At 44.6% G+C, this 16,315-nt stretch overlaps 1 protein-coding gene across 1 annotated transcript in view; it reads right to left on the bottom strand.

Moving 5' to 3' along the window:
• The window catches only part of LOC120519091 (spectrin beta chain, erythrocytic-like), a 147,161-nt gene that overhangs the window by 17,519 nt on the left and 113,327 nt on the right, over positions 1–16,315 (bottom strand). The window contains exon 49 of the mRNA XM_039742188.1: positions 15,266–15,339. Coding sequence (XP_039598122.1) covers positions 15,266–15,339 — 74 coding nt within the window. The remainder of the gene's footprint in view (positions 1–15,265; positions 15,340–16,315) is intronic.

Genomic DNA, 16,315 nt, shown 5'->3' with positions numbered 1-16,315 from the left:
TAAAAAATTCAGCAGGAAGCATTCTTAAAAAACAAGAAGAAGCCGTACCTTTTACCTGCGCCCTTGCTTCCCAACAGGAGTCTCCCTACTTGCAGCGACCTTCTCGCCTACTTCAGCTACTTCATGCATGACGCTCTACTCGCCACCTCTCTACCTCCCATCCGTTCTTTTTTTTCCTCCCCTTCTAGCCAACTTGCTTCTATTTACAAATGCGGATTGTCTCTTTTACCTGTGCACTTAGGTGAGAATGCCCACATCGCTAATCGCCCTGAGAACCGCTTCAGCCACAAAACCACCACGCCTCACCAAGCCGTGAGCCGTGATTATTTATTTTAAAACTGGCTTTGACAGGAGCTGTGGACCCGGCTATACCACACACGCGAAAATTCACAGAGAGTTATAGTGCGGGTTGTTTACTGAATGCTAGCAACTGCCGACTGATGCTCGTCGGGCAGTCGTGGCTTTGTCTCGAGACAGGTAAACAAGGGTAGCGCCTGGTGTTCTAGCACGCCGAATGCATTGCAAACAAAGGTCGTATACCAAGCAAAATTTTTCGCGGTCCAAACAGGATGTATACCAAGTTGGTCTTATTCCAAAGCAGACGTATACAGAGGTACCACTATGTATATGTATATATATATGTATATATGTATATGTATATATATATATATATATATATGTATATGTGTATATATATATATATACATATATACATATATATATATACATACATATATATATATATATTGTCACACTGCGTGTGCATGGGAAGCAGCTGAAGGGCTTAGGAAATACTGTTTATACATCTGCCCAGGGGCGGGTGCACAGACTCTTTCTGAGTTCTCTGCAGGTCTTACCGGGAAATCCCACCAGGAGCCGCCATTTCCAGGAAGGACACATCACTTCGGTTCCGGCCCCAAGAATGAGGTCACTTCCGTTCCGCCCCAAGGATGATGTCACTTCCAGTTCCGCCCAGAGGGCGACATCATTTCCGCCCTCTGTGCTATAAAGCTCACTGCCTTTGCTTAGGCAGGCAGTTCTGTTTTGGACTCTGTTGTGTAACAACTGTTTAAATGCCTCAAAGACTTTTGCAGCCGGAAACGAATTAAGCGGTGGCTGCCCCAAACCTTTCTACGTCTCTGGTCTCCTCTTTTACAGTGGCGTAGTCGGCAGGATGGTGTCCCCGGCGAACCGGGACACGAACTTCATGGAACCAGGTGGGTGAGTACGGGGCCGAAGTTTCAGGGCAGGGGAGTGCGCGAGGGTCAGGAAGGACGCGGTGCAGGCTCTGCTCCATGAGCATAACCCGGGGTTGACCACCCATCTCGTGGAGAAGGTAGAGGGGACCCACAGGCGTGGGCTGGCTTCTGGGGAACACACACGAGTGGCTCAGTATGCTCTCCTTGGCAGGAAAGCTGAGCTGCCCATCGGGACCAAGGTCCCTGTTAGCGATGGGTTGTCCCCAGGCTGGCAGGTGAAGGAAATAATAAACTGGGAGTTTAACCCAAACAAAGGGCTGTCAGAGCAGGCGATGGCTCTCTGGCAACAGGTGGGTGAGTGGCTACGGCCATTCGAGTTGACCCCCCTACAAATAGTGCAGCAAGTGGCCTGTTTTTTGCTGCTAAAAAAGCTACCCCAGGATTTTGCCCAGCCGGCCTGGGGCGAATTCCATTCTATGGACGAGCTGCTACAGCCTTGCAAACCCAGAGCCGGCTGTGAAACCTGGGAAGGCAGAACAGCCGCTCTGTGGACTACCCGGGAGCTATGTCCTACTAAAGCAGTCCCTTCCACGCAATCCAGAGCCTGTTCCGAAGTCGCCGGGCCGTCTGGCTTGCGACCTGTCGGGGAACAAGGCGGACCGTAGGGGACAATGGCGGGGTTGTTTGTGTGCCCTTAGCAATCCCTGGCGGATAAACATACGGGGAGCTTCTTATTAATGGACATAAAATAACAGCGCTGTTCGATTCCGGCAGTAGCGTGTCTGTCGTTGCTTTCGCCGTTTTATTACTGCAACAGTGGATTAAAAGAAGACCAGTCTAAAATGTATACACGGAGATATCCGCACATATAATACCGCCCGATGTTACGTATGTCTCGGAGGAACCCTTGGACAGCTTACGTGGCGGTGCATCCGGATCCTCCGTTTCCCGTAATCCTCGGGCGAGACTGGTCTGATAGTAACAGCGGTAGTTTAGAAAGCATTCCCTAAAAACTTATGGCCTCGTTATAGATGACAGCGATTCATCTCAAGCTGCTTCCACACCGTGTAATCAGCCGACAGGGAGTGGGGCGGTAGGCCAAGAGAGTGAAGGACTCTCCGGACCGTCGCGGGCTACTACGTCATCCACTAAGCGCCCGGCAGCGAGGGAGGAATCTCCGCCCCTTGAGGTCAGACGGACCAGCTCTCTGAGTTGCACTTTCAGTTTAGAGCGGCCGGCTTCTTTCAAGAGAGAACAGTGGAATGGCGACTCTCTGAAACACATAAAGAATGCAGTGGTTCTCGCTTACGCGAGCGCGACGCATTTGCCCATGCCACAGGGACCTCACTTTGTCGCTGATAATGATTTGTTGTATCGGGTTGCGCTGAACATGAGGGGAAGGTCGGAAGTTGTTGCTAATCCAGCGGACCTACGGCGCGCAGGTTTGCGAAGTTAGCACACTCCCACCTTCTTGGAGGCCATCTCGGCTCCGATAAAACATTAGAGCGCATTAAGCTCCGCTTTTTCTGGCGGGGATTAATGAGGAGGTTAGCGCTTTTGCATTTCCTGTCCGGAATGTCAACTGCGGCAAATTCCTAGGAGGGACCGTGTTCCTCTGTTCCCCCTTCCCCTTATTGGCGTTCCCTTTGATAGGATTGGGGTTGACATAGTAGGACCCCTAGAACCCTCAGCCCGAGGATATAAATATATACTCGTCCTCGTGGATTATGCTACCCGATTCCCTGAAGCCGTTCTGTTTCGGCTACCACAAAAATATTGCACGGAACTAGTAGGAGTCTTTTCACAGTAGGCATTCCTAGAGAAGTCCTGACGGACCAAGGAACGCCTTTTACCTCGGAAGCGTTCAAGGAGACTGCCAAGTTACTGAAAATAAAGCATTTAAAGACCTCGTGTATCATCCTCAAACCGATGGCCTAGTGGAGAGATTTAATCAAACTCTCAAGCAAATGCTACGTAAGGTAGTCAGCAAGGATGGGAGGGATTGGGACCAACTCCTCCCCTTGTCCTCTTTGCATATCGGAAGTTCCTCAAGCCTCTCACGGGGTTCTCTCCATTTGAATTACTGATGGAAGACAGCCCGGGGTTTATTGGATATTTTAAAAGAGGGCTGGGAAGGGGAGGCACAGCCCTCCACTAATATTTTGGAATATATCGCCCAATTGCGCGTAGATTTGATGCAATAAGACCGATTCTAAAAGTCATATAGAGGAGGCGAATCAGCACAGGCCCGCCTTTATGACCGCGGGTAACTCTCGGGAGTTCCAACCGGGGATGGCGTCATGGTATTGGTTCCAACTTCTCACTCTAAACTGCTCGCCATTGGCTAGGCCCCTCTGAAATTAAGGAAAGGAAGGGATTGGTTGACTATTTGGTGAAACAGCCCAATGCCGACCAGCTGAGCGTAATATATCATGTAAACCTGCTGAAACCGTGGAAGGAGAGGGATCGATCCCTCCTCGGACAACCCTGCTCTCTTGAAGTAAGTTCCCTTAATTTCGGCGAGCAGCTATCCCCCAGGCAGAAACAAGAGCTCGAAGCAGCTATCCGCTCTGTCCCAGAGGTGGTAAGTGAAAAACCCGGTCGGACCTCTCTGATTGCATGACATATTGACTGACCGGGGTGATCGTCCGTGAGCGACCCTACAGACTCCGGAGGCAAAGAAAGTAGAAGTGGAACTGGAAATCAGCGAATGCTGGCACTAGGAGTAGAGGAAAGTAGTAGTCCCTGGTCCAGTCCCATCGCCTTGATTGCTAAGCCTGACGGCAGTTGGAGGTTTTGCAATGACTTCCGTCGGCTAACCAAGTTTCCATTTGATGCTTATCCCATGCCTCGCGTGGATGACCTCCTCGAGAGACTGGGACCAGCCAAATTCTTGACTACACTTGACATGACAAAGGGGTACTGGCAGGGTCCTTTAACGGAGTCCGCGAAGGAAAACCGCTTAGCACTCCTAGCGGACACTGGCAGTATCGTGTCCTTCCATTCGGTTACACGGGCCGCGACTTTTCAGCGCCTGGTGGACAAAGTGCTCCGCCCCATAACTCGCTCTGTGCTGCCTATCTGGATGATTTCGTCATCTATTCCAGCACCTGGAAGGAACACATACAGCAGGTCACAGCAGTATTACGGACACTGGGAGAGGCCGGGCTCCGAATCAACCCCAAGAAATGTTTCTTTGGATTGAGGGAAGCCAAATATTTGGGCTACCTAGTGGGCCGGGGTACTGTGAGGCCACAGTGTTCCAAGTTGCAAGCCATAATGGCCTGGCCCCGTCCGCAAACCAAGCGGCAAGTCCAATCCTTTCTCGGTTTGGCCGGGTACTACCGCCCGGTTTGTGCCTCGCTTCTCGAGAGCGCCTTGACCGACGATTGACAAAGAAAAGAGCTCCTAATACGGTGGTATGGTCTGATAAAGCGGGGCTGCATTCAGTGACTTAAAAGGGCTCTGACTTCAGCACCTATCTTGATCTCCCCTAACTTCTCTTCCCTTTTATCCTCCAGACGGACGCTCTGACACAGGCTTGGGTGCCGTGTTGAGCCAAAGCGTCGACGGTGTTGAACACCCCGTTATGTACCTGAGCCGGAAACTGTTGGACAGGGAGACCAGGTACGCGGCGGTGGAGAAAGAGGCTCTGGCGATCAAATGGGCGTAACTCAGCTGCGGTACTACCTCTTGGGTCGCGGTTCACTCTGGTGACGGATCATGCACCTCTGAAGTGGATGGCCCTTCACAGGGAGTCGAATCCACGGGTCACGAGGTGGTTTCTTGACCTGCAGCAGTACAAGTATACGCTGCTCATCGACAGGGGTCTCTTCATGCCAACGCCGATGCCCTCTCCCGGCCCACGACCTCGGTGCAGGTCGCCTCACCCGACGGGTCTGGGCTGAGGGGAGTCTTTTCACACACTGTTGCATGGGAAGCAGCTGAATGGCTTAGGAAATATTGTTTATACATCTGCCCAGGGGCGGGTACACTGACGCCTTTCTGAGTTCTCTGCAGGTCTTACCCGGGAAATCCCACCAGGAGCCGCCATTTCCAGGAAGGACACATCACTCCGGTTCCGCCCCAAGAATGAGGTCACTTCCGGTTCCGCCCCAAGGATGATGTCACTTCCAGTTCGGCCCAGAGGACGACATCATTTCCGCCCTCTGTGCTATAAAGCTCACTGCCTTTGCTTAGGCAGGCAGTTCTGTTTTGGACTCTGTTGTGTAACAACTGTTAAATATGCCTCAAAGACTTTTGCAGCCGGGAAACCGAATTAAGCGGGTGGCTGCCCCAAACCTTTCTACGCCTCTGGTCTCCTCTTATTACAATATATACATATATACATATACATATATATATATATATATATACATATATACTGCTCACAAAAAATTAAAGGAACACTTTAAAGAAACACATTAGATACATCAGATCTCAATATGAAGTTGGATATCTATACAAATAACAACAGGGCAATGTCTTAGGAACAAAAGGATGCCAAGTCTTTTAATGGAAATAAACGTTTTCTGCCTACAGAGGGCTCAATTTTTTCAAAAACTTAATTTCTGCTACTCAAAATGCTTTTCAGTATCTTGTGTGGCCCCCACGAGCTTGTATGCATGCTTGACAACGTCGGGGATGCTCCTAATGAGACGCATGGATGGTGTCTTGTGGCATTTCCTCCCAGATCTGTATGAGGGCATCCCTGAGCTGTTGTACAGTCTGAGGAGCAACCTGGCGGCTTCTAATGGACCAAAACATAATGTCCCACAGATGTTCTATTGGGTTTAAGTCAGGGGATCGTGAAGGCCATTCAGTTGTTTCAATTCCTTCATCCTCCAGGTACTGCCTGCATACTCTTGCCACATGAGGCCGGCATTGTCGTGCATTAGGAGGAAAGCAGGACCTACTGCACCAGCTGTAGGGTCTGACAATGGGTCCAAGGATTTCATCTCGATACCTTATGGCAGTCAGAGCACCATTTCCTACGCAGTAGATGTCAGTAGATCACTGACCCACCACCAAACCTGTTGAACGACGTTACAGGCAGCATATCGTTCTCCTTGTCTTCTCCAGACTCAGCTGCTCAGGGTGAACCTGCTCTCGTCTGTAAAAAGTACAGGGCGCCAATGGCGGACTTGCCAATTCTGGTGTTCTTGAGCAAATGCCAGTCGAGCTCCACGGTGCTGGGCAGTGAGCACAGGGCCCACTACAGGGCGCTGGGCCCTCAGGCCATCTTCATGAAGTCTGTTCCTGATTGTTTGGGTAGAGACATTCACACCAGTGGCCCTCTGGAGGTCATTCTGTAGGGCACGCAGTGCTCAGCCTGTTCCGCCTTTGCACAAAGGAGCAGGTATCGGTCCTGCTGATGGGTTGAGGACCTTCTACGGCCCTGTCCAGCTCTCCGAGAATAACAGCCAGTCTCCTGAAATCTCCTCCATGTTCTGGAGATTGTGCTGGGAGACACATTAAACCTTCTTGCTGCAGCGTGTGGATGTGCCATCCTGGAGAAGTTGGACAACCTGTGCAACTTCTGTAGGGTTAAGGAATCGCCTCATACTGCCAGTAGAGATAATTACTCAAACCAAAACTAGCACGAGTGGAAAACCAGCCAAAAAAGATCAAGAGGGAGAAACTTGAAATGACCTCCACATGTAAAACCAGTCCTGTTTTGAGGGTTTTCTAATTGTTGCCACTTTAGTGCACCTGTTGTTAAGTCCATGAACACCAATACAGCTGAAAGTGATTAACAATGACCTCAGCTGCTTAACCAACCAGAAAATTATCAGACAGGTTTAACTGATTTCATGCCAGGCCCAATAAAAAAAGTGTTTCTTTAATTTTTGTGAGCAGTGTATATACATATATACAGGTATATATATATATATATATATATATATATATATATATATATATATATACATATATACATATACATATATACATATATATACAGATATATATATATATACATATATATACACACATATATACACATATATATATAGAAATATATATATATATATATATATATATATATATATATATATATAGCCTAAAAAATAAAATCCTGAGCCTAAAAGTGCAATGATTTTGTGCAACGATTTTTTTGTGACATTTTTATGTCACTTTTTTTGTCACGCTTTAAATCGGGTTTATTTTAAAACATACATAGCCTATATATGTTTGGTATCATTCTTTTCAGAATAAATTGAAATTTAATGTAATGTTGTTAGATTTTCAGATTCTTATTCCACTTTTAAATTATAAACTAAAAAATATCAAGAACTCGAGATGAGACTTTGTGCAATGAGATTTAACCATGCCTGCGAGGCATATATGGGAGGCCGTCTAAGGGCTTAACTGAGAGTAAGCTACAGAGTCAGGGATTGATGAATCACACTAATGCCTTTTCTCTCTCTTCTGGAGATGTCCAGAAGGGAAGACCAATTAAAGTTCCACCTTCTTCCATATCAGACCATGCCCTTCTGCCCATATCTTGCTTTTTCCTGCTGAGCATGTATAAAGACCTCCACTCACCAAAGTAATCACATTATGACTCAGTCTTTGATGAATACTTTTTTTTATTGTTACTGTTTGATAATATATGGGGTGGATCCCCCGAAACTTCTTTCTTGTTCTTGTCCTAATAAATATATAGTCACACGTGTGTTGGGGGATCTTTTTACGGATCATGTCTAGGTATGTAATAATCTGCCAGAGTCAGAGGGGCGCTACCACTAACATTGCCCTGTGAGGGCACCTGACTCCACCCCTTCCAGTCCCTAGTCTATAAGAATCCCAGACTCCTGAGCAGGAGGTATAATTTGACTCCAGGATGATCTGATAGACAGAACTCGTCTTGTGAAGCAACCTCTTGGTTAAGAGAAAGACTCTTTTGTTGTTTTGGCCTGAGATTCACTGTAAAAATATCAAGACAGGCATTACTTGTGCTTATTTCTCCCTTTTGTTAAACAGGATGACCTGGTTAGTGCCCCAAATTTTGATCTAGCAGTCTGTCATTCCTGCTCCCGGCCACAATATACAGTATACAGTATATCAGACAACCGCCCCGAGTCATGTATCTCTCTCTCTCTCGTCTCCCAAACTCCCTATCACTACTAACAGTCTGTGAAGCAAGGGATCAGCGTCATTGTTATGAATTTCAGTCTTTGTTCATTTTTTGTAGCCTTTCCTGGATAGATTTTCAATAATTATTCTATATAAGTTCAAATTATCTAAAAATAAGTTTGTTTTTTTCATTTTATGGTGACATGAAAAATAGAAAATATTTACCATCTTGCAGTGACACCATACTTTTTTGTTGTTTTGAATCAATCGTGTTGGTCATTACAAAGAACGTCATCCGGAACTTCCAAGGAATTCACAATGACTGCCATGTTAGCCTTGCAAAGCATCATGGGGAAGTGAGAAAAAAGATTTCTTAAGCCAGACACTTAGTGAATTTTCAAGAAAAAATTCAGCAAACAAGGTCACTGACTGGGTGAATGATGTTTGTTACTCTGCAGAGCATGTGTGTGACTCCTTACCACCCCGAGGAGCACCAGGGAAATATCAGGTGGCAGAGGACATGTCACTATGGATTGGCTATCTATGAAACACATGCCCACAGAGAAGTGTCAGGGGTAATAACCCCACTGCATGACAGAACCCTTAAATCTGAGGTTACTGGGTTGTGGTGTGTGCATTGTGTGGGGTTCATCAATGGAAATAGCTGAGAAGAACCATTTACTCTTAACAAAAAAAAAATATATATATATATATATATCATCTGTAACGTTGTTGAACATCATTTCCACATGTGATATTTAATAATTGTACTGGTATGTGAAACAACCTGCTCAAAGTTACATATAGTCCAGCCTCGAACTGAACCCACAGCCTTAGAGCCCTTACAGTCCTACACTGTAACTGGCAGACCACTGTAAGTGTCAAAGAGTGGACCCTGTAATGAACTTGCATCCCATGCTGCACTGCTTTTTCACCTGTGCCTGGTGCTGCTGGGATAAGCCCCGACTCTGAACAGAATGATGGTGATGGATGGATGAATGTACTTTGAGCCTCAAAGCAATGACATTAGGTGTTCACTGCAATTTTATTCTTTTGTTGAGCTGAATGCCTTGTATGTGTTGATTGTTTGTCCATTCACTCACTTGTTCTTTCCAGTCTGCTCATCCAGTATAGAGAATACTCTGGCAATACTGGACACAGGTTGCACAGGTTGTCGGTCCATCACAGGGTGCATTTGTTCCTAGACTCATGCTCACTTATTGTAAAACAAATCAGTATGGCATGAATAAGACACTAGTGTATATTTTCCATATATTTTTACTATCATGATGGGAATGTGTTTCTGATATGGATGTGAGCAACACTGAAGCAGCACAAGGAGACGTTCTGTCTCCTTTTCTTTTCACTTCGTACACATCAGACTATCAATATAACACCAGGGGCCTCATGTATAACGCCGTGCGTAGAACTCGCACTATAACATGGCGTAAGCACAAAAGCGAAATGTGCTTACACACAGAAAAATCCAGATGCAGGAATCTGTGCGTACTCCAACTTCCATGTTCTTCGCTACATAAATCCCGATCAGCGTGAAAACTAACGCCGTGCACGCTTTATGTAACGCCCAACTCCTCCCAGAATTACGCCTCTTTGAATATGCAAATCAATATAAATCGCCTTAAGCTCAGCCTTCTGTGAAAAGACAATGGGAAAAGCACGGGGAAAATATAAGAATTTCAGCGAATACCAAGTGGAGGCAAAGGAAAAACATACTATTTGTTCAAATAAACCGTGGTATAATCAACAAAAGGAAGTTGATCGAGTGACATAGCGTGTTGGAGAAACTTGAAAGCTCACGTTCACAAAATCGCACAGTGCCGGAAATAAAAAAGAAGTCACATATCAAAGTTGCGTGAAAGCCGAGTTATAGCCCACTGTCTGAGTGTCATATGAAAGCTTATTAGGTACAGAGAAAAAAGGCACACGTGGTGAAAAAGCACTAAATGTCAACTTCAATCTCGACATTTCCACTTTAATCACGTAGTTTATTTTGTCATTAAAGTAGAACATCATAAACTTCATCTTAAAATCGTTTAATTAACCAGTTTCTCAAATCACATCGTAATTAAAGTAGCACGTTAAATGCTTTGTTTTGTATTTGATCTTCTATGTGCTCTATGTGTGTGAATCACTACTTGCTTCTTAAACCGGCTCTCTTCCTCCAACTGGACACAGAATCCATTACATTCGTGATATTACAGCTCTCTGAATAACTAAAATACTGAGATGTATACGTGATATCATTTTCATGATGATAGGAGTTAAAGCACGTTATTAAACATGTGTTTCACTTCGATGAAATAATTTATTGCAGCAGTACTCAGGGCGGCTCTAGGCTTGTGGTGGCACTGGGCAGAGGAAGAATCGGTGGCTCCTTCGCCCGCCAATGTCAGTAAAGTATCTTATGCACGGTGGATGGCCACGTCCGTTGCAGACACTGCATAGCCGCCTCGTGCTCATGACACAAGCATTTAACTTTTGCCGAAATTTGTCGCTGCTTTTAGCTGTGTTGTTATTTTCTCTTTCTGTTTTATATTCAATATATATTGGCGTAGCCGCCACTGCAGTCAGTGCTTTTCTTTCCCAAGTAACCGATGCCACACAATCAGCTCTGTAATAGAAGTTAAGCCATCTGTAAGCTTAGCGCCGATTCTTCAAAACGTTTAAGGAACATTGAAATATCTTCATAGTACATGTTTAATTATTCTATCCTTAATTCTATCCTCCCTGTGAAGAATATAGATTATTTAAATGAAGTTCAAGTTTTATCTGTATAATTTAATAAACATATTTTGCTGCATTTCACCTTAAAAATGATATTGTCATCATATGTAAATACGCGCTTTATAAAGTGGCTCAGGTTGTGAGATATTATAACTGTAGTGCAAGTTTACAGTGGGGTGATTGTACTTATAAGTACAAACAGTTCTACAAGGAGCAATTGATTGAGTGCATTTAAAGTTCTTGGGATGAAACTGTTTCTGAACCGCGAGGTCCGTACAGGAAAGGCTTTAAAACGTTTTGCAGTGGCTGAGACAGCGTGTCCTTAAAGCTGTATACCGATAATTCTCCTTCCGATCAGCTGCTGCTGTGATTCACACTCAGATACAGTGATATAAATACTCCGAGTGGTGCAGTGAGAGTAATATGGAAAAAGATGATCCGCTGTGGCAACTCCTAACGGAGGAGCTGAAGAAGAAGAAGAAGTGAGAGTAACAACGCTAAAGCAGTTATGGTATTTGGAATACTATGGCTATTCCCTGACCATTATATTGTTACAAGTTAATTACAATCAGATGCATTACACTAATAAACAATATGCGGTTAGTTTCTGTGTATTTATAAAGCCGCGTCAGGAAAATAATGAGTAACCACACAGGAACAGTAGCACTGCTTTGACGCTGGGTGCCGCCAGTTTGCAAAACCGAGCGGAGAACTTGCGTCGCGACAAGACATGAGGTACCGTGGAAAAGTGCGTGGCTTTACGCCAAGTGTAGGTTTTATACATCGCGATTTGAACGTGGAAAAGTTCTTATGCAACATTTCTGTGCGTACGCACCGTTTATACATGAGGCCCCAGGTCATGGCACATGCATAAATTCTCGGTTGATTCTGCACTTATGGGGTGTATTGATGAAGGGGATGAGACTGGGGAGAGGAGTCAGGTGGCCTACACCTTCTTCATTATTAGAGTAGCTAAGGTGGTCTGCAGTCTGTAGGCACTGCACAGCTAACTCACAGTTAGTTCACCAGCTGTACTCAGCACTTGACAAGGTCTGCTGTAAACGACATTTACCTGGTTTCTTGCCATCTCAGAGTTGGGTCTCCGCTTACCAGTGGAAGTGCGCTGAATCACATCACCACTGCCGTCTTTGAAGTCCTGTGAGACACAAAGATGAAGATGCTTGGTACAACGAAATGCTGTGAGGTCAGTTAGGAGTGAGACATGTGTATGGCTCTGGTGGCTGTTTTATGGGGTCAGGTCAGAACTGCCAGTTTTCATACAATGCCCTCAACCTCACCCATTTCTCAGGCATCAGCCAAACCCTCCTGGTGCTTTATCAGGCAAAATCACATTTACAGTATCTTGAGCAGCTCACTTTTACACAAACATTTCGATTAAAGCTCCCTAGACAAACTCTGTCAAACTCAGATCCTGGAGGGCTACTGTGGCTTTCTGCGTTTTTAGTTAATGACCAGTTACTGTTTCTAATTTAGCACACTTCTTTTAACTGAATTGTAATTGATTTTAATTGTTTAATTTTTTTCTTGAATCAGCAGTCAGACAATAGGGAGTTGCAAAAAGCGAGTCAGCAGGCTAACTTTGATCTCATTTGCACTTGTGTCTTTCACACAGTAACTGCCCTAATAAAATATTTGAAAAGAGAAGACTTTTGAGAACTAGTCATTTGTTATGGTACATCAAGCATTTGCATAGTCAGTCAGTCATTTACTAACCCACTTAGCCCTGAACAGGGTCCGGGGGGTCTGCTGGAGCCTATCCCAGCTAGCATAGGACACAAGGCAGAAACAAACCTTAGACAGGGTGCCAGTAAATCGCAGGTTGAACACACACACACACACATACACACCAGCCACCCACATTTTCATAGTGAAGAAAAAGAAAGTCAGTTTTGGAAGTGACTGAGAATTAGAGAATTACGTAACGTGTTTCATTAACTACTGAAGAGCAGATAGGCTAGAGCAAAAATGGTGGCCCTCTAAGACATTTGGAGATGTTTGTATTAGCTGGTCATTTGTTGGTTTGCTTTGCATCACATTTTTTGGCTGATCGTTAAGAAAAAAAAAAGTTAAGCAACGGAATTACCTGACTAGTATAATCCATTAGCATTATAAATGTGTTACTCATGGAGAAGGTGGCTGAAATGAAAACCTGCCGGCACTGTGGCTCTCCAGGAACCGCGTCTTGATCCCCCAGCTTTTACGATGAGTTAGTTATGTGACTTGAGGCATGTGGCTATTCAAAGGGACTTTATACAGCCTTTGATTCCCAAGTTCACCTTGGTTTGTTACTTCTGTACTTTTGAATTGTGGTTTCTATTGTTAATCTTTCGACTGGACAATCCTTTTTTGTGTACAGTCAGAAATTAGAATTGCAAATGTTGTGTGTAAATGGAGTGTGTTTTCTTCTTTTGTAGAATGGAAAGCAGCATTTGTGGCATGTGATTCTCTTCATTTATTTTTTGGGCACTTCCGTGGAGTTGGGGCTAAAGTAAGATGGTATTTATGAATTGTGAATAATTGATTTCAAGAATTATAATAGGCTAGGTTACTAGGTGGTGAACAAGGCTCCAGGACCCCAAACTGTGTTTTATATGGGTCCTATATGGATGGTATGGACTATGGCCGGCAGCTTATCCCAGCCAATACCCCCCAAGCCGCCAGGTGGAGCCCTCCCTGCAATGTGGAGATGCCCCAATTCCAGCAGGGCATCATGGACCTTGGAGTTTTCCTTCACAGCCCTGCTGGATACCAGGGAGGCTCAAGGACTTGTATTCTCTGTATAGCCCGGAAGTACTTCCCAGTCACAAGCGGCGGAAGAAATAAAGTTCTTCCGGGCTGAAGAAAAAGAGGAGTTTTCACCTGACCCAGAAGTGCTGGGTAATCACATGGACTGGGGGATCAGAAGCACTTCTGGGTCGAGGACTTTAAGAGGACTGTGGGAGATCCCAGGGTTGAGCTGAGTTGGGAGGAAGGGTGACAGCGCTGTCTGGGAGTGGAGGATTTGATTATTGACTGTGTATTGGAGAATTGTATTGTTTATGAGTGTAGTGGAGTGGAGGGAGCTTTGTGCACAGTATTTTTGTAAAAATAAAATTATTGGGACTTTTATCTGGTGTCTGACGTCTTGTCTGAAGGTTCAAGGGGATGACAGCGCCCCCTATCTGTCACAGTGACCATTATGGGACTCATCAAATTATGCACCCCAAGGATTTTATGTAGCCCATATGTGTTAGTGCACTGTTAGTGATTGCCCACTAAAGTTACACTGGGATTAAAAACGCGGAGAGTTTGGGGGTCCCTAAGGACTGGGTTGGGAACCCTTGGTTTAGAAACCATGTACCATAGGCTTGAAGCAATTAAAGAGCATGGGTGCTGGGTGAATGTAACATGGTTTTATTTCACATTACTAATTTCAACACGAATACCTCTTGGTTATTTCGATTTGAATTTTTTAATTATTATTATTATTTTATTATTGCTGTTGACCTTTGACATGTCTGTAGCTTAATAAGTGAGTTTTGCACGCCTAATGCCCTCGGCGCAGTAGCTTAGTAGGTGAGAGGCATGTAGAGGCGTGAGCTCTTATCCGCATTCTGTTACAGCGTTTGCTTACCTGACTTGTCACATTTTCTTTTCAACAAGGAGCTTTGTGCATAGTTCTAGTGACTGTTTCAAATGTATGCGTTAAGCTTTATGTTATAATCCGCCCTTCCTTTCTTCGCTACCTTCTGTGTGTACAGCGGTTTACTTGTCTGTTGGTATTCCTTGTTCTTTTCAAGTAGAGCTCGTGGTGTTAAAAGTAATGTCATTATTGTCATTTATATTGCATTATTTTGATAGTTCTTTATATTGTGATTTGTACTGGTATTAATATACTGTTTAATATATTGCAGTTTTTTAAAGTGAGTTGCCAAGTTCGTGTGAGGTGAACGGTTATAAGTAGGGAGATGCTGAATTCTTTTAATTACATATATATTTTTGTTACCTTACTCAAACACGTACATCATCTTATAAAACAGCTGAACTCCTACTGCATATTTTAAGTTTTCAGTTTTAACGTGAACGCCAGTAGAAGCCGTGGCACAGCGGGCAACAGCAGTACTAATGTAATTAGGGTCCTTTGACAGAGTGTGGTGTGAAGTTAGAGCTGCCAGGGTAGGGTGATCTCTGAAGGAGTCAGTGGCTGAGTGCATATTTACTGTGAGACAGAAAGTTCATCTTACCTGGAGATCTGGGGATGCACTGGGCCGCGGCTGAGATGCGCTGCTCTTGTTGTGGCAATGCAAGGCTCCAATCTCTGGAAGAGGACAAACCAGTTATTGCCAGTACCAGGCTTTAATCTTGATCTTTCAGGTAAAATATCCATCCATCCATTCTCCAACCTGCTGAATCCGATACAGGGTCACGGGGTCTGCTGGAGCCAATCCCAGCCAACACAGGGCACAAGGCAGGAATCAATCCTGGGCAGGGTGCCAACCCACCGCAGGACACACACAAACACACCCACACACCAAGCACACACTAGGGCCAATTTAGAATCGCCAATCCACCTAACCTGCATGTCTTGGATTGTGGGAGGAAACCCACGCAGACACGGGGAGAACATGCAAACTCCACGGGAGGACCCGGAAGCTAACCCGGTCTCCTAACTGTGAGTCAGCAGGCTACCACTGGGGGCCCACGTGCCACCCCGCAGGTAAAATACTTCCTTCATATTCCTTTTCCACTATTGAATATTAAAATGTATTCCTCTTTACATAATGTATGCAAAATTTCAAACTTACCTCATGTTTGGAGAAAATACAATAGACAATACATAAACTCTACAAAGAATATAATCAAGACTGGTCTTTGGGCTGAGCATTGCTAGTCATTGTGTCACACAGAGTAAAACCAGAGATTAACTGATACTTCTAGCTATTTATATATGTGATATAAGATCTGAGATCCTTTACAAAAGTGAATTTGAACCTGGTGATTTTTACAATGGATTATATTCTTCATTATTTGCATAGTCGAGTGATATGAGTGACACTATATAATATAAGGATTAATTAACTGATTGTTCCGTAGATATAAAAGTAAATTCGTAGGGATCTACAGTATAAGGTTCAGTCTTTGAGTGGCACTATATAATACAGTATAAGGATTAATTGACTGTTTGTTCTTTATTCTTTAAATACACCACGGTGTTTAGTAGATATAAAAGTAAATTAGTGAGGCATCTACAGTATGAGGTCGCCCCTATTAAAGGTGTCACTGTGATTGGAATA

This window comes from Polypterus senegalus, chromosome 18 (genome assembly GCF_016835505.1).
Source record: "Polypterus senegalus isolate Bchr_013 chromosome 18, ASM1683550v1, whole genome shotgun sequence".
Lineage (NCBI taxonomy): Eukaryota > Metazoa > Chordata > Cladistia > Polypteriformes > Polypteridae > Polypterus > Polypterus senegalus.
Note: the sequence above shows the minus strand (reverse complement) of the source record. Positions and strands in the feature narration are given on the sequence as shown.